This window comes from Streptopelia decaocto, assembly GCF_964273445.1.
Source record: "Streptopelia decaocto genome assembly, chromosome: 12".
In the NCBI taxonomy this organism is placed as follows: Eukaryota; Metazoa; Chordata; class Aves; order Columbiformes; family Columbidae; genus Streptopelia; species Streptopelia decaocto.
This window is the reverse complement of record NC_138667.1, coordinates 6,852,554-6,877,339: the sequence shown is the minus strand read 5'-3', so window position 1 is coordinate 6,877,339 and position 24,786 is coordinate 6,852,554. Positions and strand designations below refer to the sequence as shown.

Below are 24,786 nucleotides of genomic sequence, written 5' to 3'. Positions count from 1 at the left end.
CCTGGAGCCCAGCAGGCGGCCAGGGTCAGACCCTTTGTTTTTCCCAGCCCCATTGCAATACATGAGACTCCTGCCTCTGCTGAGGGTTTCAAATAAAAGTGTTTCAGTTTTGCTACTCTGAAAATGATCATTTTCCTTCTGAATGCACTTGTGCAGGTAGGTTGTGGGCAGAGCCTTTATGGGCTGGCTGGACTTGGCTGTCCTCTCTGCCCCACCAAAGCTGCACTTTGGCTTCTTGTCTGTGTCCAGGGACCCAGCAACGTGGTTTATACTGAAAGTGGGACTGCAACTGAAAAAAGAGCTTGATGTGTGGATGGTGACAGTGTGGTGGATGCTGAGATGCTGCTGATCCACATGAGGGTTCAGAGGAGACGGCTGGGTGCCACACCAGCATGGTTGCAGCTCTGCTTATCCTCATGCTGCTCAATAATTCCTGCCATTGTGGTGTGTCGTTAGTGGGACTGTTCGGAAATGAGGGCTTGAGTTAATTGCTTGAAGAAAAGTCTCCTTAAAGTTCTGAGGCTGATGGGGAGTTTGGTCCCCAGGTGGGGATCCGAGGCCACCTGAACCCCAGGGTGGGAGGAGTGGCTGAGCACAGGCGAGCACAGGCTGGGGTTTATGAGCAGGAAACAGGCAGAGCAGGTGACCCCCATCTTTTCCTTTGGCCATAAGAAAACACTGCTCCACCAGCAACCCTGGAATGGCAACCCTGCTCTTCACAATGTCCCGTCAGCATGCAGGGGGTTGACCCTGCCTTGGGGACCTGCCTGTATTTAGAGTTTTATTAAAAACAGCCATGGTGAACTGCAAAGCTCACAAGCCCGTCCTGGCAGAGGAAAGCTGGGTTGGGGATCTGCACAGCTGCAGCCAAGTGCTCCATCCCTCCCCTGGCTTTAATTTGGGATTAAGCCCAGCTGTGGAGGGTTAAGGGGGTTGTGGTGTGAGGTCTGGCCAGGCCAAGTGGTGCTTGTCCTGTACCTGGCGGTTAAGGCAGGAGGGAGGTTGCTGTGCCATCTCTTTCTCAGCCTCTCCGTGTGATGAGCCCCCCTCAAGCCAGCAGGTAGGGTGCTGTGGCATCCCTGGGGTAGTTTGGGGAGTGGGGTGAGTCCTTGGCTTGGGACATGAAGCTGGTGGCAGGATTTGCAGCATGAGGTGCTGGGGCAGCATAAATGTTGTGTGGTTGGGCTGGAGGTTTGGAGCAGGGGGTTGTGTGCTGTACTGGTAGTTTTATCAGTCCTAATCCAGGCAGGGGCTGATCTCTGTTTAGCAGAGCTGGGTCTCCAAGAAGCAGCCTATATTCCCCTGCAAACCTCAGGGTAGTGTGGCTCCTGGGCTGGTTCTGGTTCGTATCTGGGCTGTGCAGTGAGAACGTCCCAAATGCAACCCGCCCCTTCCCGGTTTTGGTCTCAGAAGGGATGTGAATAGCAGGTTTTCTCACGTCTGGTTGTTCCACGTACCTGGGTGGCGGTTGCGCCTCCGCCCCGATGAGCTCCGGAGCTTTCAATGGGGCAGTTAATGACCCTTAAGCACCTTTTGTGCCCCCTGTCCTCACAACAGTCCCGTCCCCCTCCCCGGTGGCTCCTCACGGTCACCCCCCGGCTGGGGGGGCAGTGGGGGCCGGACCCCGCTCAACAGATGGGTCCTTAGGCAATGAGGGGCCCAGGCCCAGAGAAGCTTCTGGCCCAGCCGGTCACGGCCACAGCCAGACCCGACCGGGCTGTGAAATGGGACCCTCGCCGAAGCTCCCGGGACATGTTCAGCAGGGAGCAGAGGGACTGGGATCCCTCCCCTGAGCTCAGGGACCGTCTGAGGAGACTTCCTGGGACCGAGAGCCATCACCTGCTCCTTGGTGAGCGATTTTCCTCTGGAAATATCCATGAGTGAGCCCTTGTGCCCCTGGCCAAGTGATTATTTGTGCTGGGTGCCCCTGAGTGAGAGAGGTCTCTGCTTTTCGTGAGCAAGTGCAGCGCGCTGGGGATCCTCATTGTTCTGATGTGGTCGTACAGTAACAACATCCCCAACCGGTATATCGAACCTGCAGTTTATTAAATGCTGCTGGAGCGCTGAATAACTTTGGATAAACCCCGTTTCTAGTTGGTTCTCTGCTAAACAGTTCTGGTTAGAATCAAGTCTGCTTGGAGTTCATCACGTGCCTAAATTGAGTCATGCTCCTGCTGCCCAAGAACAGGGTCTTGCTGGGGTCCTGCCTTTTCCCTGGGTAGGGGACACCGAGGCACTGCCCCAGGCTGGGACAGTTCCCTGTCATTGGTCACTGTTGGGGTCACTTGGCCCGTGAAGAACTTTGTCCCCTGCAAATACTGGCCTCTGGAGGTGCTGCTCCCCTGGTCCTCCCTTTGCTGTCTCCATGGTGACAGCTAATGACATCACAAGTGTTGCTGCACCTTAGTGATGTCATCAGCTGTTACTGGGGAAACTGCTGAGGTGGATGGTGCTCCCCAGTTGCCAGCGAGCCCTTCTGGAGGAGCCTGCCCTCTGCCTGCGGGAGCGACCACAGCGGCGAGCCTGGGGCTTTTGGTGAAAAAAGATTGTCGAAGTGCCTGAGGGCTTTGAGAGGTAAAACAGGCAGCGCCTTGGGGGCTGTGGGGGTGGCTGGTGGGTGCTGGAAGAGCAGCAAGTGGCCCTGATGCCCAGAAGAGTGGGGCTGCGGGCAGGGTCTACAGGTGCCGGGGCTGGCTGCTGTGTCCCACTGGGTGTTTTGGGGGCCTCTCTGCAGATGTGCTTGAGTCAGGTGTGTTTTCCAGTTAACTGGGTGATAGTCATCTCCTTAATGGCTGTGGCTTTATTTTCAGAAATGAGATGAATTTCTGTTTTCCCAAGTGTGTTTTGTTGGGGATGGGAACCAAGGCAGAGCTTGGATTTAGATCCTTTCGACCCCTTTGCTCCTGAACTAACAGATTTGGGAGGCTCATGCCTTCCTGGAGGGAGGCAGGCTACCGAGGGTCTGCCTCCTTCCTCTGGCCCTCATAGGACCCTCAAAGATGCACTGAATTGCTGTCTTGGTACTTCTCTGATGGCTCAAGAGGCTGAGGATGCCGGTGTCCGAAATAAGCAGTTATTCCCTGGGCTGCACTTGGCTGGAGCTACACAGGGATGTTCTATTTACAAAAGAATCCCCGAGTTATTGAAAAAAATCATAATAGTAAAAAAAAAAATCCAAAGTCTTTTAATACTCTCAAAAAAATCAACAACAAAAATGTTACATCAAACAACCAACCAAAAAAACCTCTCATGAAGAAACGATACATTTCCAAGCACAAGGACATACAGGTAAACCCACGCTCAACAGCCTTCGTGCCCCATTGCGGGTAGGAGATGCCACGTGGTGCTGGCCAGTCTTTCTGGGATGCACCAGGGAGCCCTGGCTGCATGGCAGGACCACGTGCCCTCACGTTCAGCGTTGGACCATGACAGCCCTGGGGACGCGTCTGTGCTCATATCCTCAGGGCAGGGACTCCCTTACTCCTGTGAGCGCAGCCCAACTAGGCTGGGGTCTTGCTTTGCTGCCAGCTGCACTGGTTTGAGTCTGTGGGCGGTTCCTGGTGTGACAAAGCTTGTTGCTTGGGCTTTTCTACAGAAATGGACTTTATTTTTTTTGTTTGGACTTCTGTTGGCCAAGTGAGGGATGTGCTGATGGGACCAGCTGCATTCTATCATCTCTCTCCCTGCATCAGGGAGCAGATGTGAAAGAGTGTTTGCACCAGCTGATCCGTTGCACTGGGCAAACTCTTGGCTTGATGCAAGCCCTTGGAGCCAGAGCTGGGGGCAGGCAGCCTCCATTGTCCCACCTGGGGCACTCCCAGGCTGCACATCGCTTGTCCTTTAACACCTTCTCCACCATGACTGCTGCCATGCCTGCAGTGCTTCTCCTCCTCCTTATCCCTGTGGCCAGGGAGCCCTGGGTGGGAGGAGGTGGCACGTTGTGGTCCTGCGTGGTGGTGGAGGAAATCCCCTTGGAAAGGAGGCAGGTTAGTCACTGGCATCCCAGGAGCATCCTCTGTGTCCCACCATAGCTGGAGCATTTCCCCTCTGTTTGCAACGGGAGCACCGTGGAGGGCAGCGAGGGGAAAGATCCAGCCAAATCACAACCCAGCTGTGCAGGGGGAGATGCAGCAAGCTGGGGGGGTCACACCCATAAGCCTCTCTTTGGTGGCACGTGCCAGCCCCCTGCACACTGTTCTGCACGGAGATGTGCTTCTTTTCTCATCTCGAGGATGAGCCTGCTGTTAAAACATCACCTCTTCGCAGCTCCCGTAGTCACTCTCCACCATGTCGGAGCCCTCGTAGTTGGGGGGTGGAAGGGGCTGGGCTCGGATGCTGGGCTGGTGGCCCACCTCACAGTCCGCATAGGACGGCTGGGCCACGCTCAGGCGCATGCTCACCCGCTTGTACCCGGGGTCGGGTTGGTACGGGGCACCCTCACCCTGCACCAACTGCGCTGGGTAGTAGCTGATGGCCGTATATTCATTCTGGCACTGGGAGGCTCCCATGTCCACAGGGCCGAGCGGCAAGAAGTCCTCCAGGTTCTGGTTGCTGTAGCGGGGTGGGATGGGGGCCCGCTTGTTGCTCTGGTCCAGCGGGAAGGGGAAACCCCCGTAAAGAGCGACCGGCTCTGTGTCTGCTGGTGGAGGGGGCGGCGGGGGGAGAGGAGGGTGGGAGGAGGATGGAGGGGGGCCTTGAATGATCTCGTAGTGGGAATATTCCTGGACATCTGATGAGAGGTACCGGGGGGGCCAGTAGGTTGTTTCTGCTGGGTAGACTGAAATAAAAGAGAGTTGTGTTAGCTGCAGTTCAAGCTGTTGTTTTCCCTCTCTTGCCCTCCTCCTAATTCCTGTGTAGGCTCTGAGCCTGCAGGAGATGTGGCAGACTGGGGAAGAGAGGAGACGTGGGGACAGGGGAGCTGTAGCTTCTGCTTTGGGAATTGAGGGGACCGAAGGGCACCCCTCTATAGCCTTCAGGTATCTACTACTCTAGCACCCAAAAGGTACACTTCATCACACCGTTTGGATGCAAGAAGCTTGCATGAGGAAGGGATGAGGGCAGAGCAAGTGATCCATGGGATCTTTCCCTTTCCTTGTAGTTACACTTGTGAACTTTCTAACAGCATCCTTTGAACTCCTGGACAGAGAGAAAGCAGTGACCTTGCTGTCCAGAGCCATGCAAAGCGTTTCCCTGAGGGTGTGATCCCTCTGCCTCGCAGCACTGATGCAAAAGCCTCCACTAAAACTCACACTGATATTTAAGTTCTTATTTTTTTCCTCTTACCTTTGTTATTCTCTTTTATAAGGTCTTTTGACCTAGGATGTGTGGGAATCCAGGCTAGGCATTGATGGTTTCCCTGCTGACTGCGTATGAGACTGAGCAATTTAAAGCTGAAAACTGGGATGTACTGGTGAGCAGGGAGGGAACAGCCAATAAAGGACCTACAGCAGGGCTTGGGCATCATTTCCCTGTGCTTTGCTTGGTTTTAGCCAGTTGGTCTCTTAGGTTTGCAAACCTTTAATGCACTTCACAGAGGGAAGAGGGATGTGTAAGAGCAAGAAAAAGCTGTGGCTACTGACCCATCTCCTCCCTGGCCCAGGTGCACTTGATGAAGGACTCGTTGTCGGAGTTGGAGGGAGGTGCAGCAGGGGGCAGGTTGGGTGCCACGCTGCACACGATGGTGCCCCGGTGCTTTGGGGCATTGGCTGAGTTGAAGGTGACAAACTCGGGGGTGCTGGTGGGTTTGCGCTGCTCCGGTGTGGCCCGGTCCAGGTTGTTGTGTGCTGCGTCGCTGAGGATGTTGAGCTCGATGGGTGGCACGGCTTGGGTGCCCACACCCACGCTCTTGGAGAACTCGCTCTTGGAGAGCAGGTCGGGGTCCTCGCGGGCCACCGGCTTGTGTGCCTTGGCCCGGTGACGGTAGCGCTTGCGGATGACCACAAATGCCGCGGCCAGGATGGCCACCCCCAGCACTCCAGCTGCTATCTCCGCAATCTCCTCGGGCCCCACTGCCCACTGCGTGGGCACAATGGCGGGGGTGATGATGGGCTGCGTGCAGTAGGCCCCCTGGTAATCGGATGGGCAGATGCAGCGGATGGAGCCCTGGTTGCTCACGCAGCGCCCAGCGTTTCGGCATGGGTTGTCTTGACACTCCTCGGCCAGCTTTTCGCACCTGTGGGGAGGAAAGGATGGAGACAACCACCATCAGCCTGGGGATGCAGCTAAAACTGCGTCATCCTATTCTGGGCTCTGACTTACACCAGCCAAGGATGCTCCATCCTGGTCTGCTCTCCCTCCCGTGCTAGACTCGTGCTAGCTGCCTCCCCTGGCAGAGAACTGTGATCCTTGAGTATAAAATGATGCTTTTCAGGAGATGATGTTTTACAGGATGGTGTCATTTCTCAGTCATGTGCAACAAATTAAAATGTGGTCTTCCTGCCTCAGAGGAGCATTTGGAGTTTCTAGGGCTCACATTGCTCCCATCCTGTTCAATTAGGGAGCCCAGCATCACTCTGAGATGTGTCACCCTCTTTTGAAGCCTTGTATGTCCTCCAGGCTGCTCTGTGGGGTCTCAGGGTGATGTGTGGATGTCTGCATGTTGCAAACATTTGGGAGATATCTAGCCTGAGAAGTGGTGAAAGAGCATCTTTGTTGAAGAGGTTTTTTTTTTATATTTTATGGAGCATCTGCAGGACTGAGACTGAATTCTTGATTCTTTGTCCTGCTCCACCCTGTACAACCTAAACATTCACCAACAATACAGGGGACCTTTCCTTCCAACAGTAACGATTACCCTGTGCTAGGAGTGAAATGCAATACTTTGCTGGCTTTTCTTTCCCTTCCCCTCCTGCTGCCCTTCTTTCTCATTACTGAACAAACTGTGAGGTTTGGGCTCCTCTTGTTTCTTAGTGTGTCAGGATGTGTGAGCTGGTGTGAGGAACGTGCACCCACATGCTCTGGCTAGACAGCCAGTGATTTCAGATATTACACTGCCACCTAATGCTCAGCCACATTCATTTATTCCAAGAGTTGCATGAATAGTTTCTGCCTTTGCTTTGATTCAGAGGACCTTGGCTAAATGACTAAGGCAGAAGGATGAGCTTGACTCTTTGAGCTTGTGCTGGGCTGGAGCGGGGCAGGGGGCTTGAAGGGGGTGCATGGCTGTGGTGGGTAATACTGAGCCACAGAGCAGTGTCTGTGCCTGGCGTAATTCTCTAGCTGCAGATACAAGTGTGCGCTGACATTTCATATATGGGAAAAGTATCCAAGCTGTACACTGATGGTGAGAACTTCAAAGTGATACGAACTGTTCAGGGCCATGATAATAGGGATGTGTAGGCTGACAGAGGGGGAACAGCATCCTGCACCTGCTTTTCAGCGTAACACATTATCCCAAGCTGAGCTTTTAACTGGATGAATTGTGGCTGTGACAGAAATTCCCCTTACATGAGCTCTGCAGAGCTGGTCCTGGGCAGAAACAGCCCCTGTAGCACTCAGGGTGGGTGTCCTGGCTCCGGAGGGAGGGGGCAGCTCATGGCTGTGCTCACCAGCCTCCCCCCAGACTGGAACACCCTTCTGCCGCATGCACCCCGCTGCTGGCAGCCCTGCCCTTGGGGACGATGCCACCATAGCCATGGCACACGCCACCCTCAGCACACGCCGTGGGGAGGAGCGGCGTGTGGGGAGAGACTCTCCCGTTGCAAGGAGAAGCTCTGAACCTGAACCAAGCATAACATCTGCAGGCATTCAAAGCATACGTGAGATTATTTTTTCTTTTATTTTTCTTTCCCTCCTGCTCAGGGGAGATGGGCACAGAGCAGCAGTGACCACACGGTGGCAGAGCTATTCCTGCTCTGGTCTGCTCAGCTCTGCCTTTGGATGCTTCTCTGCTGCAAGGCTCAGGTACATGCAACGAGCACTTAAACCCAGAGTGTCTGGTGAGCTCCAGAGGCGTGCAGTGCTCACTGGCAGAAATCATGTTTTCAGCCCACCACGGAAGATTGCCCAGCCCTTACCTTTCGCCCAGGTACCAGTCTGGGCAGTGGCAGGAGTACCCGGTGGCGGAGAGGGTGCAGGTTCCCCCATGCAGGCAGGGCTTGGACTCGCAGGGACTGTCCCCAAGCTCGCAATGCTCACCAGAAAACAGTCCTGGGCAGATGCAGGTGTAACCTGGAGAGAGTGAGACAGCACCATGAAGAGATGGTATCCACATGGAAGAACAGGGAGAAGCAGGGCTTGGTACTGGTGGCACCCGCAGAGCTCAATCCGGCTACCTAAGCATTGGTATTTGCAGTCACAGGAGGTGCTGATGGGCACCCGAAACACCCATGGTGATCTGGTGGGTGTGTTACAGGACCTGGAGCAGTTGCTGGGCGCTGGCTGGCCACACTGGGGCAGTGCAATGGCGCTAGAGAGCAACAAGTCAAGCCTATCCTACCACAGACCTTCTCTTGCCAGGGACATATTCAGAGCATGGCTTTATTGCATGGAGAAGCTGGGACACAAATTCAGGTTAAAGGAAGCAGAGCCTGTCTGGCTGATTCACAGTTTCTGACTCTACTAAATGCAATCCTCTTTAACTTATTGTTCTCTGAAGTCTTTGGTCCTGCAAGTTTCTTTGTGGTATGAAGCGCCTGTCTCAACACGCCTGGTTTCTCTTGCCTACAGGAGGTGTCTGGTTGCAGATGGTCCCCAGGAACTTGGAGGGGGCTGCTGCTGTTTGGTTTTGGCTGCTGTTTAGTGTAGCCCTGAGCATGGGAATGTCCCTGGCTGTGCTGAGCTCCTGCTAGTAGCAGGGCTGGTGATGCCACGCGAGAAGTTCAGAGTTTCCGCCTTGCAGCGTGTTTGGGAAGTCTTTGCTAGTCGTCCACAAACTAAACATCCCAGCTTTAGAGCACGGGCTGAACAAATGCAGACCTGTTTCCACATGTGTGTTAGTGGTTTTACAGCAAGGACTTGCTTACACACGCAGCAGGTGCTGGACATTGCCTGGAGAGCTGCGTGTGCCCAAACACATGTGTTCCTGGATGCAGGGGTTCATGTGTGTTTGCACCTGTGGTCCTGAGCACTGTGATTGACGTAGTGGCTGGTCTGGGTTTGACCCTTTCTGCATAGATACGTTCTCACGTGGCCACGTGGCTTACCGAGGCTGGTGTGCACAGACGTGTCTTTGCCTGTGCATGTAATCCCATGCCTGAGATCTTTGGGCAGGGCTTTGCATAAACTAGTGCTGCGTGCCCGTGGTCTACAGGACTAAGCCCCACAATGCTCAAGGAAGCCAAGCACCCAGGATAACCTCACAAACTAAATGTCCCTTGAGCAATCCCCTCCTTGCTATCATGCCCTGCATGTTTCTGTGTGGGGCCATGTCCCACAGGCTCTTTCCTGGGCAGCTGGGCCATTTGCAGAAGTTGTTGATCACCTGAGAAGCAAACTAAGGGAAGAGTACTGGATTATTGGGTTATTAGTAAGGGAGTGATTTTCCTCCTTCTCCCTCCCCTTGTATGCTCCCTGCAAAACAAACAGGTGATGCCTTAACTTAGAGCAGAGATGGGTTTTCATCTCATGGGCTTCAAACCCCTTCTAGCCCAGCCAGAGGGGTTTTCTGTGCGGAGGGTCTCAAGGGTAAGGCTGAGGTGTGAGTAGCAGCCAGACTTAACTGTTCAGTACAAATGCACCTGGTGTCAAACAAGTTCACCTAAACCAGGCAGCTACTGAGTTGGCAGGGCTGGGAATCTTGTTCCCAGAGGCTGCGGGCAGGTGAAGGTGTGCTCCCTCCTCTGGCCTCGCTCGCTCCACAGGCAGGGTGTGGGTTTTGGCAACGGCCCCAAAGAGCACAGAGCTGCGGGAGGAGCTCCTGCCCTGTGCAGCAGCCTGGAAATCACCCCTCTGTCCCAAGGAAGGGCCAAAGCACAGACAGTATCTATAGTGATAGATGGAGTGTTACAGGGTGCAGCCCTGCTGTGCTGGAACCAGGGACAAGGTGTAAGGCAGGGACACAAGAGTGGGCATCACTGAGAGCCATTCCTCCCCTCGAGGCCACAGCAAACCAGCCTTGTTGCTGTGATACAGCTCACTGCAGGGAGAACCCCCGATGGGAGAGACGGGGCAGTGGTGAGACTGTCTTGGGCAGACCCTGGTACCAAACCTCTGTTGGTATATGCACCCCATGGCAGCCTGAGACTCTTAGATTTGAGTTTATGGTTTTCCCATATCCCTTCCCATAGCCCCGGGGAGTCACTGACTGCAGTGGGAGTAGACCAAGATCTTAGCTTGTTTCTGCCCAGATACCATCGCTGCGTGATCCTATCTTACCCGATTCCAGCCTTGCTAATGGCTCCTTAAGCAAAGAGAATGCAGAGGGGTGGGTGGAATTTCTATTTGCATTTGAGTTTTTGGCAAAGCTGCACTCTCCTAAGTCATACACACTCCTTAGAAACACGCTCCTGCCCTCCGGGCCATGGTCCACCAGTCCATGAGTGCCAGGATGATGATCTCGTACTCTGCAGCTGCTGCTGCACTGAATCAGCTATCACTTGAAGTCCCCTGGCACAGCAGACCTCTGAGTCTCCTCTGGGGTAGCTCCCTCGCACAGGAATGAATGAAGAAGCTGCATCTTTCCCTCCCCCTTGCTGCTTATTGCTCTGCATGGGATATTCACATACCTCCTCCATGAGTTTCGGAGCACATCCCGTTGTTGAGGCATGGGTTGCTGCTGCAGGCACCGGTTGGGGAGCAACACTGCTTTATCCCCATCTCTTCCACCACTTCCTTTGACTGCCCTTTCCCGGGCAGGAGAACCACTTCTCTGCCATTGATTGCAACCACATCCAGGCAGCCTCTGAACCCCCGTGTGACTCTCTGGGACTGGAGCGGCTGCCGGAGGCCCCCAAAAAGCAAGTCTCGTCTGCCCCGGGAGATGCTACAGGTCAGTGGCAGCTGGAGAGAGGCGTTTCCCAGTCCGTCGATGAGCAGGCGGACAGATGTGTTCTTCACCTCCAGGAAGACTGAGTGCCACTCACCATCGCTCACAAAACGTGAGGAGGAGAGGTTCCCAGTGTAGTTCCCTTGGCAACTGTACCCAAGTTGAGGCACTCCATTAATCATCTGCAAAACATGTCCCAGAAGTCATGGTTAGCTGTGATACAGGTGGCTGCTGTTCATAGAGACTTCTCCTCCTCTTTGTTCCCATCTCTCCCTGCCTAAGCATAGAATCATAGAATAGTTGCCTCCTTGGTATGGGTGAGGGTGCCAAAAGGACCTCAGTGGAGAGGAGCACCTGGCAGCTTTCTCTGGAGAAGGCGAGGAGGAGGTGGGAGGCAGAGAAAGGAATGACTGTTGTACCCAGCTTCTAACCAGCATGCTGGAAAACCAGGCCAAAGCTGCTGCTGGGTGTTGCAATCCAATCCTTGTTCTTCAGCAGATGGGAGGGAGACAAGGTATTGAGCTTCTAAAAGTGAACCACACCAGTGTGTTTCTGTGTTAAACTGGAATGGTAGAAATTCCTATTTGTGGCCCAAGAGTAATCTTTAAAATGCATATGGAGGAAGGAAAAAGAAAAGGTTAGCTCTAGTGTTTCAGGGTGGTCAGGCATAAACCTCTTTCAGTTTTTTATCCCCAGAGCTTTGTTGATAAAACCTCTGTTTCATAGAAGCCAAGAGCCTATGAAGGAGGAGAAGAGGGATGTAACAAAACATTTACAGAAAACCTGCAGAGCTTGCTATGTAACATCAAGCAATTCATGCCAGGTGAAATACATCTCCAAGGGGGGCATTAAGGACAGAGAGGAGTGGTGATGTGTGAAAGAGTCTACAAGAGGATCAGCGACTCTAGGGTACACTGAACTCTAGAGGAACCTACATATGATATGATGTGGCCACTTTGGAGGGGTCAAAAGCAGAGCAGAACAACAGTTCACTCTTAGAGAAGTCCAACAATATAAATAAAGCCCAATGGGAAGAGAGAGCAGCTGCTGAAGGAAGAACACGATGCAGCTGGCACATGCTGTGGAAGGGCCTCAGGGCAACACGTGTGTAAATCTCTTTGCACAACTGGCAAGCGCACCAGAGAACTTCGTCATTTTACTCTATCTGGAGGAACATGATTTCACTTCAGATGGGTCTGTAGATTTGGCTTCTCAATATCTGGGGCTGGGAGACAGCTGAGAACTCAGTTCCCTGGAGCAAGAGCAGACAGGCTGCCAAGTCTTTCCCAGCTTGCCTGTTTTGCCATCCTCTTGCTGCACCCTGTTTCTGAACATCAGGAGAGCTCACTGATTGGATGGGTGACGATTTGCCTGCCCTTGGGAGAACTCATCCTCTTAATCAAATCTACAAACGATTGGTTACGATTCTTTCAAGGCTTTGGCTCATACCTAGAGCACTGCAATCCACAAAGCTTAAAGCCTAAGAGATTCCTTCAGTTTTTTTCAAGCCAGATGGTCTAGAAAAGGTTTGATCCCTGAGATGTTAATAAAATGAATCAGGAAAGAAATGATTCACAGGCAACTTTGAATCTTTATGAATGTTTCCTACTGAAAAGCTTGTGAAGACATCTGGGTACAGGAGATTATGGGCACACTGAACTCCATCAGTAAAGAGTCTTTTCTCCCTTGTTAGGCCTGGCTCAGTAGAGCTTCTTGACACCTCGTCCTTTTCTGGAGTGTTGGACTACTTCTGCTAACTATTTGGTGACTCTCCTTCCCAGATGGGGCAGAAAGCTAGGGACCCTTCTCAAGCAGCTAAGTTTTTCTCATCAGTGCTTTAAATGCAGCTAAAAGTCACTTTTGCAGATGGGTACAGGACATATGGATGATGTTTCTCTGCTCTAGCTCTTCAGGAGCAATGGCTATGGCAGCAGGAGCTTGCAGTATGTGCTTTGGGCAGGTCCCTGGGCATTGGTTGCTGTGCAGTTCTGTCTGAGTCTTTTATAACAGTGGAAAGAAAAATATTTCAAAATAGGAAGATGGGGTTGTGAAACCATGAGAAGGGACAAGGGAATTCAGGGGCAGGATGAACATTTCCAGGTAGATTACAGTAGATCTTAATGTGATTAGCCTCAGGGACAAATCTCTGTAAGCTGCTAAGTATGTCCCGTGATCTGGGTCTCCAATTTGTCTGGATTTAATTGATGAGGAATATACAAAACCCCTGTTCTTTAGTCATCTGCTACTTTCCTTCTGTTGCCAAAGTGGAAGAGGGAGATGATCGTTGAATGCGGGTTCTATTCAGTGCGCTGCTGGGAGATGAGAGTGATCAGACTGAAACTTTCCCATCTCTGCAAGTGTCTAAACCAGTGAAACTACCTAAAGAAAGTGGTTGAAAAGAGAGTGTGTGGGGGTGAGAAATAGCATTTAAGACTCCTGTTTTGTCTGTTCTGTCCATTACTGTTAAGGACCTTTAATTTGAGGTCCATTGAATTAGATGCATGATATGACTGGCATATTCTCAGCCGCAAGTGAAGGTTGGTGATATCATTTCCAATTTCAGAGCTCACCTGTGCCCTCCCATCTCTGTATCCTGGTACCCCAACCGTAACGTGGTCTGGCAAACTATTTGTGTGCTCCGTCAGAGTCTGACTTTGCTCCTGAAGTCTGGGGACAAGTTTGCCCTTTGCTACAGCAGGCTGATCTGGGGAAAATGCCACCTGTAAATTCTTTGTCCTGAGAGATGCGATATAAGAGAGGGATGGAGAAGCAAGCTGTAAGGAAAAAATGATGTGGATGTATGATATGGATGTATGTTGCCTTCACACAGCCTGTGCATTCGCAGATGTAAAAAATGATTCACTAGTTGTGGTTGCAGCAATTACCAAACCGTGCTTGGCTCTCACTTGGTCTTCCCGAGTCTTATATTTTAGCTAGATGAATTACTAAGGGTACATACTATTGCATCTTCTTTCTGTGTTTCCTTTGCCTAAACCAGTGTTTTTTTTACTCTGGAAAGAAATCCCGTGCATTGCAATACAGACCTCCAAAGTGGCGTGGTCAGTCCCGTTAGCGTGGAACACCACGGCGTGCAGCTGGCGAGTCTTCAGGCGGAAATGCATGTGCCAGGAGCTGACCTGCGAATGCTGGTACCAAATGTAGCTGTGGCCCCCAAACCTCACAGCCGTTCCTGGAAGGAGAATGAACAAAAGGTGTCATCTTTGTCATGCTTTGAGACTATGGACTGTATGGAGCCTTGCCTCTTTTCCAGCCTGACACCATAACTATCCTGGAACAGTCTCAGCCACAGTAATCAATGCACAGCTGCACTGCACCTCCCACAGCTCCTGTTTGGAGCTCCAAGTGTGGCCTTTAGTGTAAAAGGCTGCAGCAGCAGCCTGTCTATTTCTGTTGTATAGTGCCTTTGAGGTGCTCTCAGCATGGTCTTCAACACCCCTGAATTTCCTCATCCTTAATAAGTCTTTATATTATTCCATGGTATCCCTCTACCATTCACGCCCAAGTGATGTTAACCTCTCTCCCTGCTCACTCCATTTATTTCTTGCAGTATTCTAGAGTGAGTATAACAAATAAGCATTATTTGGCTTTCCTCAAATTTATCTGTGCTTTTCTGAGTCTAGGCTCAACACAGGAGCTCAGAGACTGAAATTCTGATCACTGAGCTTCATTACCTGCTAGGTATGAGTGACTTTTCCCAATGAGATAGGTAGATGTTGCTATTAAATGCTACAGGAGATCAATTTAAAAAGAAAAAAAAAGGAAGACTGTGAAACTTCTGAACTCTAAAAGTCCAGATTTGGCTTTGAAATTGCAGGCAGAGTTGTTGGTTATTGGGCAACCTAATTCCATGGAAAGTCCAGGTGCTTTACAACATAATGAAGAAAGACACAATATGTTTATTGGGTGGGATGCTACCAGGAAGGATTGCTCACCATTGCAAGAACAGATTTGCTCCAAGCTGTGCCGTGGGGTGAGGACACTGAGTCGGGCAGTGCTGTAAGTTGACATCAGGCCTGGATCCAGCTGAATGGTTTCCTTGCAGACACGATGGGCGCAGTCTGGCCCGTGACATGGCACATGAATTGCCTTCTTCATCCGGAGCCCAACGAGTTGGTCCATCTCCCCAGCTGACACAGTGATCTTATTTGCGAGGACCCGAGGTTCATACAAGGAACCGTGTGGCTCTCCAACAGCCAAGAGCAGGTCCACTCCATCAGAGGTAGCTGCAGGCTGTAAGCTGGCCATGTGGATGTTTTGGCGGCGGGTGACAAGGACGTTTCCCAGGAATCTCTGCAAGTTGCGCCAATGGTCCCCCACAAACTCCTCAGGGGAGAGGTGACGGAACTGTAGCACCACCGCCTTGTCCAGGGCCTCCTGTGTGAAGCACCACACGTGGATGTTGACGCTGGTTGTGGCTGTGAATGTCCCATCACTGACTGTCACGTTCAGGAGATAGTGGCCGTGGGGAAGCTTGTCCCCAGCAATGATCTTTCCATCCGCAGTCCCAACAGAGAAGAGCCCCTCCCGGGGCACTTCTGCCACCAAAGTGTACACCAGCGTGTCATGGGGGTCTCGATCTGTGGCATGGATCTTGCCCAGGACACCACCTCGGAAGGCTTCCTCGTTGGTGGTGATGAATATTTCCAGGGGAAGGGCTGAGGGGGCATACTGACTCTGCTCAGTCACTTGGATATTTATAAATGCAGATGAAGACAGGGGAGGGATACCACTGTCAGAGACCTGTCAAGGAAAACAGAAGGCTCTGTTATAGCCACATGCTGACATGCTGTCACCTCACGTGGCTGGATGGGCTAAGAGGGCCTTGCAAAGAAGCACACCTTGGAGGTGGCAATGGGTGGCAGCTGTCAGGAAGAAGGAATGGGAAAAACTGGCAGCACAGTTGGATGTCTGCTTGGAGATGGCCCCAGGGAAACTGCAGTGTGCCTTCCAGTGTGGAGACTGGTTGAGACCTCCTGTCAGCAGTGGGGTTGCACTAATTTCTGTGTGTGCTCATCAGCAGCTGAGGCACACCTGGGTGGCTCTGATTAACTAAGGATTAATCGTCTTTAGAGGTGTTGCTAACCTTTGGGGTTCTGTGCTTAACTGAGTGTATAGAGATATAAAGCAGCTACACACATCAACGCATTTTCTCAACTTCCAGACTCTTTAAGCCCATGTCCCACCTCTGACAGTGTCTGTCTAGCTTGAGTCAAGGAATGTCAAAATAATCATATTATAGGATAAGTTTCTCCCTAATCTTAGGCAGGTAGTGTTTGAGGTTTATAATATAATAGTACCCAGCTTTTAGAACAACTACCATTACTGAAGAAGTATGTACTTCACATGTTATTATGCTTTTGTTTGTAATGGACTATCATTATTGATAACATTGAAAAATAATTAATTCACTCTGCAATAATAGAAATTCTCTTTGAAGAGGAACTTTAAGCACTTCTTAAATGACAAGGATAATTGGAGAAAGTTCATAGGACCAGATCCAGGTCTTACTTTAAACTGCAAGTCACTATAATGATGCTGGGAAAAGCATCTGTCTAAGGAAACTGCTGACAGAGTATCACGATCACGTTATCTGATTTTATCAATGCAGAAGCTGGCTCCCAGCTTCATGTGGGCAGGCTGTGTAAAGAAATGAGCTCTGGAGCTGGCTCCAAGCTGCATAATTTGTGCCTGGATTAGATTTCTCCAAATCTAGAGACATTTCCTTCCAGCTGTGCCATCCTAATCTCATTTTGTTGCTGCTTAATCTGGCTGGGGAATTCAGTACTAGGACAGTAAGGCAGGCTCTACCTGGACTTGTAACAGGTACTGTTCTTTCATTCTTCTGTTCAGGATGGATGATGTCACCAGCAGACCATTCTGGGTGACATCAAAAGCCTTCCCGTCGTTGCCCTGAGTGATCTGGAATGAATATGGCGGTCCATTTTCCGGGGTGTCTCTGTCACTCATAATCAGCTCTAGGACGCTTGTACCCACAGGAGCATTTTCCTGAAATAGGGAAAGATTCTAGTGGAGAAAGGCAAGTAAAGATAAAAGGCCCAGGGGAACCCACAATGCCCCTGGAAATGCTGGATCAGGAACAGGGAAGCAAGTCCCACACCCCACATGCATCAGACAGAGACTCTTGCCAGCAATGGCAGAGACCCAGTGGTTTCATGGGACTCCCTTTCATGGTGTTACTTCTGTGGCAGCAAAGCATAGACAGTTGAGCTGATGCTCTTGCTTTCCCCTTGAATCATGCCAGCACAAGCAGGTGAAAGCATGTTTTGTCTGTGTTTCTTTCTGAGTACGTATAGGTGTTTTGGGTCCAAGCGACAACTGGGCTGCATCCAGCAGGCATGATGATGCTTGACCATGTGCTTGCGTCTACTCTTTATGTTGTGGTGTAGATGTGAATGATTGCAAGGGAGAAAGGGGCTGCAGGTCAGGCTTGGAAAGTGTGAAAAGCTCTGCACTCTCTGTACTGAAAGGACAAAAGGTGCCTGAATCCATTGGAAGGAGAAAATGACTTCTGTTGGCAGATTGTCTGTCCCTGCAGTGCTACTGGTTCTTTGTGGCAGTGAACAAAAAGCAACAGCATATTTCATCACTGTCTCACCCCTCTGCTCCCGCAGCAGCCCTTGCATGAGTACTTTAGTACCCTAACACAGTCTGGGAGAACAAACCACCTCCTGGCTTACCTGCACTACCACACTGTAGTTGAGCTGGAAGAACCGAGGAGGGTTGTCATTGACATCAGACACATGGATATGCAAGGCGACGTCACTGAACTGAGCAGGGTGGCCGTTGTCTGTGGCTCGAACTGTCAAGGAATAACTGGGGATCTGGAAGATTTGTAGTGTGTGATTACTGGGAGAAATGGAGGAATGGTGGCTTTTTTACATTGTTGTTTTACCCTGTTGCAGCCTGTTGAAATGATTGAGGGCATGCATTGCACCATAACAATAACTTTGCCCTTGGCTAAGGCTCTCCATCCATAAATCACAAAGCACATTGCTAAAGAAAATCAACCTCACAATAGTTGCAGAGAAGGGAAACATCTTACCAAAGATGGATGAGACTTAAGTTGGGCAAACATCTGTCAACAGTGGTTTGAGCTGCTACTGTTTTATGAATGATTGTCTAGATGACCTTTCTCTCTCTTCTCCACACCTGTTTTCTATAGTGCTCTGATGCAGAGAAGCAGAAACCAGTTGGAAACTGGAAATCAGTTGGAAACATGTTGGTTTCCAGTTTGGGGCTGACTCCCACCCAGCCAACTCAAAGCAGCACACAGCCTGGAGCTGTGAGCACTGAAGGCTGTGTTGCCTCCCCTAAAGCCCAGCCTTTCTCCAGCAGTATCTACAAGTCTAGAAAATGAGTGAAAGGAAGATTACCCTTCTGCTTACAGTATTAAGCATAGATCATTCAGAAAACTTGAGGTAGTTGGATATACTGTGCTCCCTCAGTCTTTTGGGGCACACCTGTTGTAACCTTCCTGTTCCCATTTTCTGGTACTCACCTCCTCCCTGTCCAGGTGCTTGGCGATGCTGATTTGCCCACTTTTGGGTTGAATGGCAAAATGTCCCAGTGGGTTCCCTTCCACTATTGAATATGTGATCTGATTGTTCATTGCTCCATCCAAGTCATCAGCTGATACCTGTTAGGAGACAAAAAAAAAGCTAGGATGCCTGGCCCAAAAAGGCCTTGCTATGAAGGAACGCGGCAGGACCTCCTTGACATTTAAGGGTATTGGTTTGAGCTTGCCTCAAATGAGGAGGAGGAAGATGGTTTGCATAAGTGTCATTCGTTAATTTTTTCAATACATGCTACAACCATGACTTTCTCCTTGTCCCTTTCCTGATGTTACCACCACTGTGATGGTAACAGGCTGGGAAGGAACTTCCACATGGAAATACTTTGGGCTCTGCCTTCACTAGGTCACAAGGGTATTTGCCTTCTGCAGGCATTTTAGCTCTTGAGAGATCCTCAAAGCTCCTGAGCCCCCTTTAGCTATCTCAAGCTTTTACTTAAGGATGTCTTATAAAACAATGTGTTCTCCTGTCTATGGAGTGTCAGGAATTCTGGCAATCATCCTTCTTTGAAGTCATACTTAAACCTTAGATGTTGAATGTCACAAACCCAGTGAGGTGTCTGTGTCCAAGGAAACGTAAAGTGTGAAAGAAGAATAAATAATGCATAGGACAATTAAAAGAATAGGTAAAGATGGCTGGCCTGGTTCATAGTCATACCGTGAGGATGATTTCCCCAACTGCAGCATCCTCCCGGATGTCAGCAAAGTAAGGGTCTTGGATGAACTCTGGTGCGTGGTCATTGATGTCGGTTATGTTGATCACCACCATGGTCACATCACTGAGGGAAGCTGAGCCCTTCCTTGTGCCCTCAATGGATAAGTAATACTCGTGACTTGCTTCAAAGTCCAAGCTGCCATTTATGTATAAGGCACCTGCATCGGCAGATGGATAGAAAAGGACAGAAGATACTTTGAATGAATCGCATGTGAGGTTTCTTGGAATTCTGGAGATATAATGAAATAATAGCCAAACTGCCACTTTGCTGATTTAACCAGAGAAGGTCATACTGTAGGTCATGGAATCACATAAAACAAGCTAAAATTTAACTGATTCTGTCGTAACCTGCATCATTCTGGTATCAAATGTTTGAAGAAGTGAAATAAACTTCAGTTCTGGGAGGTGTCCGGGAATCTTGATTGGAGGAGATCTGGGACAAAATAGAACGAGGGTCTAACTGTGCTGTTGAAAGCTGTGACCAAGGCAGTACTAGAGCATCACTGAACTGAGCCACAGGCAGGATGAAAAGGTGTGATATGTCGATGCAGAGTTGTACAGGAGAAAAAGGTGTGTGGCAAGATGCTGTGATTTGTGAGGCTTGGGATGCAACACAGAAAGAAGGAGGCAGTTAATCTCAAAAAACGAGTGGTGAACATGAATGGAAGACATAAAGTGAAAGCAAAAGAAAGAAAGGAGGGACAGAATGTGCCTGTGTATTTCAATGCTTTCCTGGGTTCATCACTGAAACTACCATATTTTAAGATGTACACTCAATAAGAAGATTGGTGTGGAAAAATTAACAAGAGCCTTGGGGACAGAGTAGCTGAGGAAGGCGTTGTGAGTGAGGATGTTACAGCAGAAGGCAAGAAGGCCATTGATGACACATCCAAGGGCTTGTTTCAGGGAGTTAACATTGGCCTTTCGATAACAGCTCTTATCAGATCGCTTTGCAAACAGAGCAGTGTTTTATTTGGCTAGTAAACCTGGCTCAACACCTGCTCATGGTTAACAAATTGGTGTTATCCACATTCACTCAGTGCTACCCAAAAAAGCTGCCGGTTACTCTGGGCTGCAAGTTCATTGTGGGATCAGGATGGGATTTTTAAATGAAATCATCATCTCCTTCATTTTGAAGTAGAACATTTTCCCCATCCTGTCCTCTATGTATTCCTCATTCCCACACACCTGTCTGAGGTCTGAAAAATATGATGGGAATATTTCCATTAATTTTAGTAATATTTTGATCACTCCTTAAGTGACTTGGCTGGCAAAATTTGGGGTAGAAGAGAAGACTGTGTTCCCTACCCATGTGCTGGCTGAAGACAGAAGGGAGCAGAAGTGCAAGCCAGATGGAGAAGAACCAGAGAAGACGTGTACAAGGACAGCTTTTGATGTTGGGTCAACACGGACCTGCTTGGTCATGAAATCACATTACCTGTGTTTGAGTTGAGCTGAAATTTCCCGTGGTCGTTGCCATTCACTATTTCATACTTGATCTCTGTGTTTTCTGCATTGTCCCTTGTCAAGGCTGACAGGTTGAGGACCTCTGTACCCACAGCTACATCTTCCTTTACCATGGCCATATACTCAGGGGCCAGGAAAACAGGCAGATATTCATTTAGATCCACAACGGAAACAGTGACAGTGCCAAGAGCAGAGAGGGGCTCCGGGGTGCCTCTGTCGGTAGCACGAACTGTCAGCTCAAATGCTGAATGCTGTGAATCCTTCAGAGGCTTTTCCAGACGGATCACCCCTGTGGTTTCCTCAATTGAAAAGTGTCCATTGGCAGAGTCAGACAGAGAATAGACCACCTCAGCATTGGGACCTGGAAGGATAAAGGACAGGCAGCATTAATTCTTGGGTAGGAATGCTGCTGGTTTAATCCTTATTTTTTTAATACATTTGGACTTTGTATACTTAATGACCTTAAATTCCTAGGGAAAATGGAGGCTGCAGGAACACTAAGTGTATTCCTGTCCATATGTAGGTTCAGATATCTAGCCATGCTCACCATCATTTATCAGCATCACCTATCTGTGTTTACTGGTGCTTCCCATTTTTAATTCCCCTGTTTTAAAATGTAATATCCCTTCCTATCTGCTTCCAAAGCAGATAAATACGTTCTTGCTTCTCTGTCATTGTAAATTTGGTCTCTGCTGGAGAGGTTTATTGAAAGCTCCTTTCTTAGGAGTCTTGCCTATATTTCTGAGAATCTTTGTGTCTTCAGAAGGACCTCTCCATCCGTATCACCTACCAGATCCAGATCTAAAGCTCATTTTTTCCTTATTATGCTCATTCTCAGTCTCCATCTTGGTAAAGTTTCTGTCCAGTTTGGATCCCTGACAAACTGTGTATCACAGTTTGTGCTGTGCATCATGATTACAGTTACTGAGCGTGTCCTCAAAGTCTATCTTTGCATGTTTCTACAGATTTTGCATTTCCTGCAGGGTCACAAAAATGCTGATGCCAGCCTGCTAGTCAAGAACATGTCAGTGATGAGATCCAGGCACATCTTCGCCAAGATTCAATCATCTGTAGCCCTTCCTAGGTTTCAAAGGTTTCTATTCAGGATGAAAGATGAACTCTACTAAAAAGTAAATCCCCTTCTGACTCACCTTCATCAAGGTCCCTGGCAGCAACCACAGCGATGGGTGTCTTTGTCGTGGTGTTGTCAAAAACAGCCACGGCGCAGTGACTGGGGAAGAATCTTGGTGCGTTGTCATTCGTGTCCTCTACAATCAGTGTTATATCTGCCTGGCAGGAACGGCCTCCACCATCTGTCGCTTTGGCGACAAGATGGTACATAGGTTTCTGTTCGCGGTCAAGAGGTGTGGATGTGGTCAGTTCCCCTGTTGGAAAGAACAAGAGATGGTCTTGTCTCCTGCAGCTTCAGTTTAGGAGAGCTCGGAGAGGTTCAATCATGCTGCCTTCCTGGGTGAACCGTGGGAGACAACAGAGCGGGTTTGAATGCTGTTTGTAATGCAGCTAATAGTGGTAATGTGTCCACACCACATTGCTTGGGGCTATTCTCAGATCGCTGCCAGCCAGTGCCCTGGCAGGGCTTGGCATGGGGAGTCCTGCAAGTTGGGCTGAACTTCACGTATGGGATGTCGTCATGGGATAAAAGTGCTCATAAAGTTGTATTATACTTCTAAAGACCTTTGTAAACCCTGATGCATTAAGCTTTCTGCAATGTAATGAACCCCAAATGATCTCTAGAGTGATCATCATGTCTATTTGGACAAACATACTGCCTAAGACCTGATAGGATTTTTTTTAGAGTTTAGAACTTGGGTCTTTGATTCAAGCCGAATACTTGCAGATCTCTCCTTCTTGAGACCTGCCTTTAACAGTAGTGTCTAACCTTCATTTTAACAATGCTAATGCCAACATTTGTAAAGAAAGCTAGCAGGAAAATGTAGAGATGATTTTCCTCTAGACTGTATTGCAATAAACCTGCCTGTTTGCCATTCTCTCCTAGCTTGGGAGAGCTGCGATGAACAGTGCTTTTGTTTGCTCAAGAGGAGACAAGTGTTGAGCCACACAGGGAGCTGGCAATTTTTGGGAGTGGGTGAGGAAGAGGATAGAAGCATCCCATTGCCCAGCTCTCACCTGTGTGTGGGCCCAGCCGGAACTCCTCTGCGCCAGGGCCGTGGAGGCTGTACGTTATCTGCGCGTTGCTGCCAACATCGGGGTCGGTTGCTGATATTTTCAAAATGAAAAGACCCGGCAGAGCGTCTTCAGAGACTCTCCCGGTGTAGAACACCTGTCAAGGACAGAAGGTGTCATTGACATCTTAGCTGTCTTAAAAATACCTTCATCCTATATCGGGAGGAATAGATGAGCAGAAGCTTCATAGAGAACGATAAACCATGTGGTTTATAGGGAAACATGATGCACCTCCCATTGCCGGCTGCCAGGGTGTGGACTGGGACCAGTGAGCTCATTTCACACAAGCCTTTGAATCTCCTTTGGGAAGTAACCACCTCTGTTCTTTCTCACCACGGCTAACATCCATGGCAGCGATCGGCTCTCTACAGTAACCAACCTCCTGATGGGAATCGCTCAGCTTAGCAGGATATAAAACTCAGTAATTTACATGCCTCTACCCAGGAGGCTTCCTGGCATTGTTTATCTCCAAAAATTATCCTTCATAATGCTTAGGCACTCACTTACTGCTGGCAAACATGCTTGGAGGCTAGACTTAATGTTCTTGCTTGACATGCAGCTTAATTAAAATTGCTAAATATAATCAAAGCAAGAGGATCGTGTGAGAATAATTATGACAAGCCAAACCCTCTTAACATGCTCTTTCTGTTTTTTCTTCCTCTCTGTTGTGTTCTCTCCTTTCCAGATGCTCCCCTCATGCCCTTGGTGTCCCAAGACAGGTGTCTTACCTGGCCACACTCAGGGCTGTTGTCATTGATATCCAGAACAAAAATTTCCACTTCAGTGATAGCCTGAAATTTCCCATCGGAGGCCATAACCTTGAGGACATATTTCTCTCTATCTTCTCTGTCCAGAGGCTTCTTGGAAGAAATAGTCCATTCTCCCTCAATTTGGTTAACTGTGAACTGTCCTAGTGCGTCTCCTTCTAGAAGGGGGCAGGAGGCAAGGAAAAAAGGCATTTACCAAGTGGTGAAAATCAGAAGTGACAAGGAAAGGGGATATAGATATGTCCACTGCTTGTCCTTTAGGAGAGCTGATGGACTCGTGGTGGTGACACAGAGAGGGCATCGGTGTCATATCAGGCAGGTGAGGAGCATTTGGTCTGTCTCACAGAAATACTCTGCCTGTTCCTCTAATTCATTGTCTGCATGTTGCACTGAAAGGAGGAAACAACTGCTGATGGCAAAAATGTCTCGGTAACATTCTGCAGATGTGCATATTCATTGCCTCAAAACCACATTGTCTCACCTTCCTAAAGTGTGTCAGTCTTTCTTGGTGCGTATTCCTAAAGGGATCTGAGAGTTGCAAATACCCTGCAGACATTGGTTGGATCTTATAGTGCCGTGTACTGTGTTTCCTTTTAACGTGTAGAAGTGTTTAACACATACCTGTGCTTTCTGGGGCTACTTTTTAATTCTTTAAGAACCAAATGACGAGACACAGGCAAATCCAGATGAGGCAGGCTCTCTGGTCCACCAGATTCATGCCGCTCATGGGGTGGATGCTGCCCCTGGAGAATCCTTCTGGCAAGGAGCTGGTGTCCTCTGCAGACCCCGTGCCATTGGACAGAAGGAGGGAGCATGTTCGGTAAAGGGAAGCAACAATTCAGCTGGCTGTAGGGCCTGTGTTAGATTCTGAAGGGCCTCGCACAGATGTGTAAATTAAATTCACCCTCTTTCTGATTTCATTTGCTCTGTCGTGATGAGTTTGTGAATCTAGAGGCACAATGAGACCTCTGCTGACCCTTCTTCTGATACTGGGAGGCTCCAGTCCATGCTCAGATTTAGTTTTTGTGTATTTGAAATCCATGTGCACATGAACAACAGGAAGCTGGGCTCTGTGTTCACCTCCTTTCTTTTCCTG

At 49.5% G+C, this 24,786-nt stretch overlaps 1 protein-coding gene across 1 annotated transcript in view; it reads right to left on the bottom strand.

Annotated features, from left to right (window-relative positions):
• Nucleotides 1-4,069: 4,069 nt before the first annotated feature.
• FAT2 (FAT atypical cadherin 2) overlaps nt 4,070-24,786 on the bottom strand; it is a gene marked incomplete at its 5' end in the record, with an annotated part of 44,282 nt that continues 23,565 nt past the window's right edge. The window contains 14 exons of the mRNA XM_082063681.1: nt 4,070-4,777; nt 5,580-6,172; nt 8,016-8,169; nt 10,665-11,106; nt 13,969-14,114; nt 14,878-15,685; nt 16,754-16,951; nt 17,644-17,787; nt 18,465-18,602; nt 19,195-19,409; nt 20,690-21,079; nt 21,870-22,103; nt 22,867-23,020; nt 23,652-23,848. Of these exons, the coding sequence (XP_081919807.1) occupies nt 4,245-4,777; nt 5,580-6,172; nt 8,016-8,169; nt 10,665-11,106; nt 13,969-14,114; nt 14,878-15,685; nt 16,754-16,951; nt 17,644-17,787; nt 18,465-18,602; nt 19,195-19,409; nt 20,690-21,079; nt 21,870-22,103; nt 22,867-23,020; nt 23,652-23,848 (4,346 nt within the window). The 3' untranslated portion in view covers nt 4,070-4,244. The remainder of the gene's footprint in view (nt 4,778-5,579; nt 6,173-8,015; nt 8,170-10,664; nt 11,107-13,968; nt 14,115-14,877; nt 15,686-16,753; nt 16,952-17,643; nt 17,788-18,464; nt 18,603-19,194; nt 19,410-20,689; nt 21,080-21,869; nt 22,104-22,866; nt 23,021-23,651; nt 23,849-24,786) is intronic.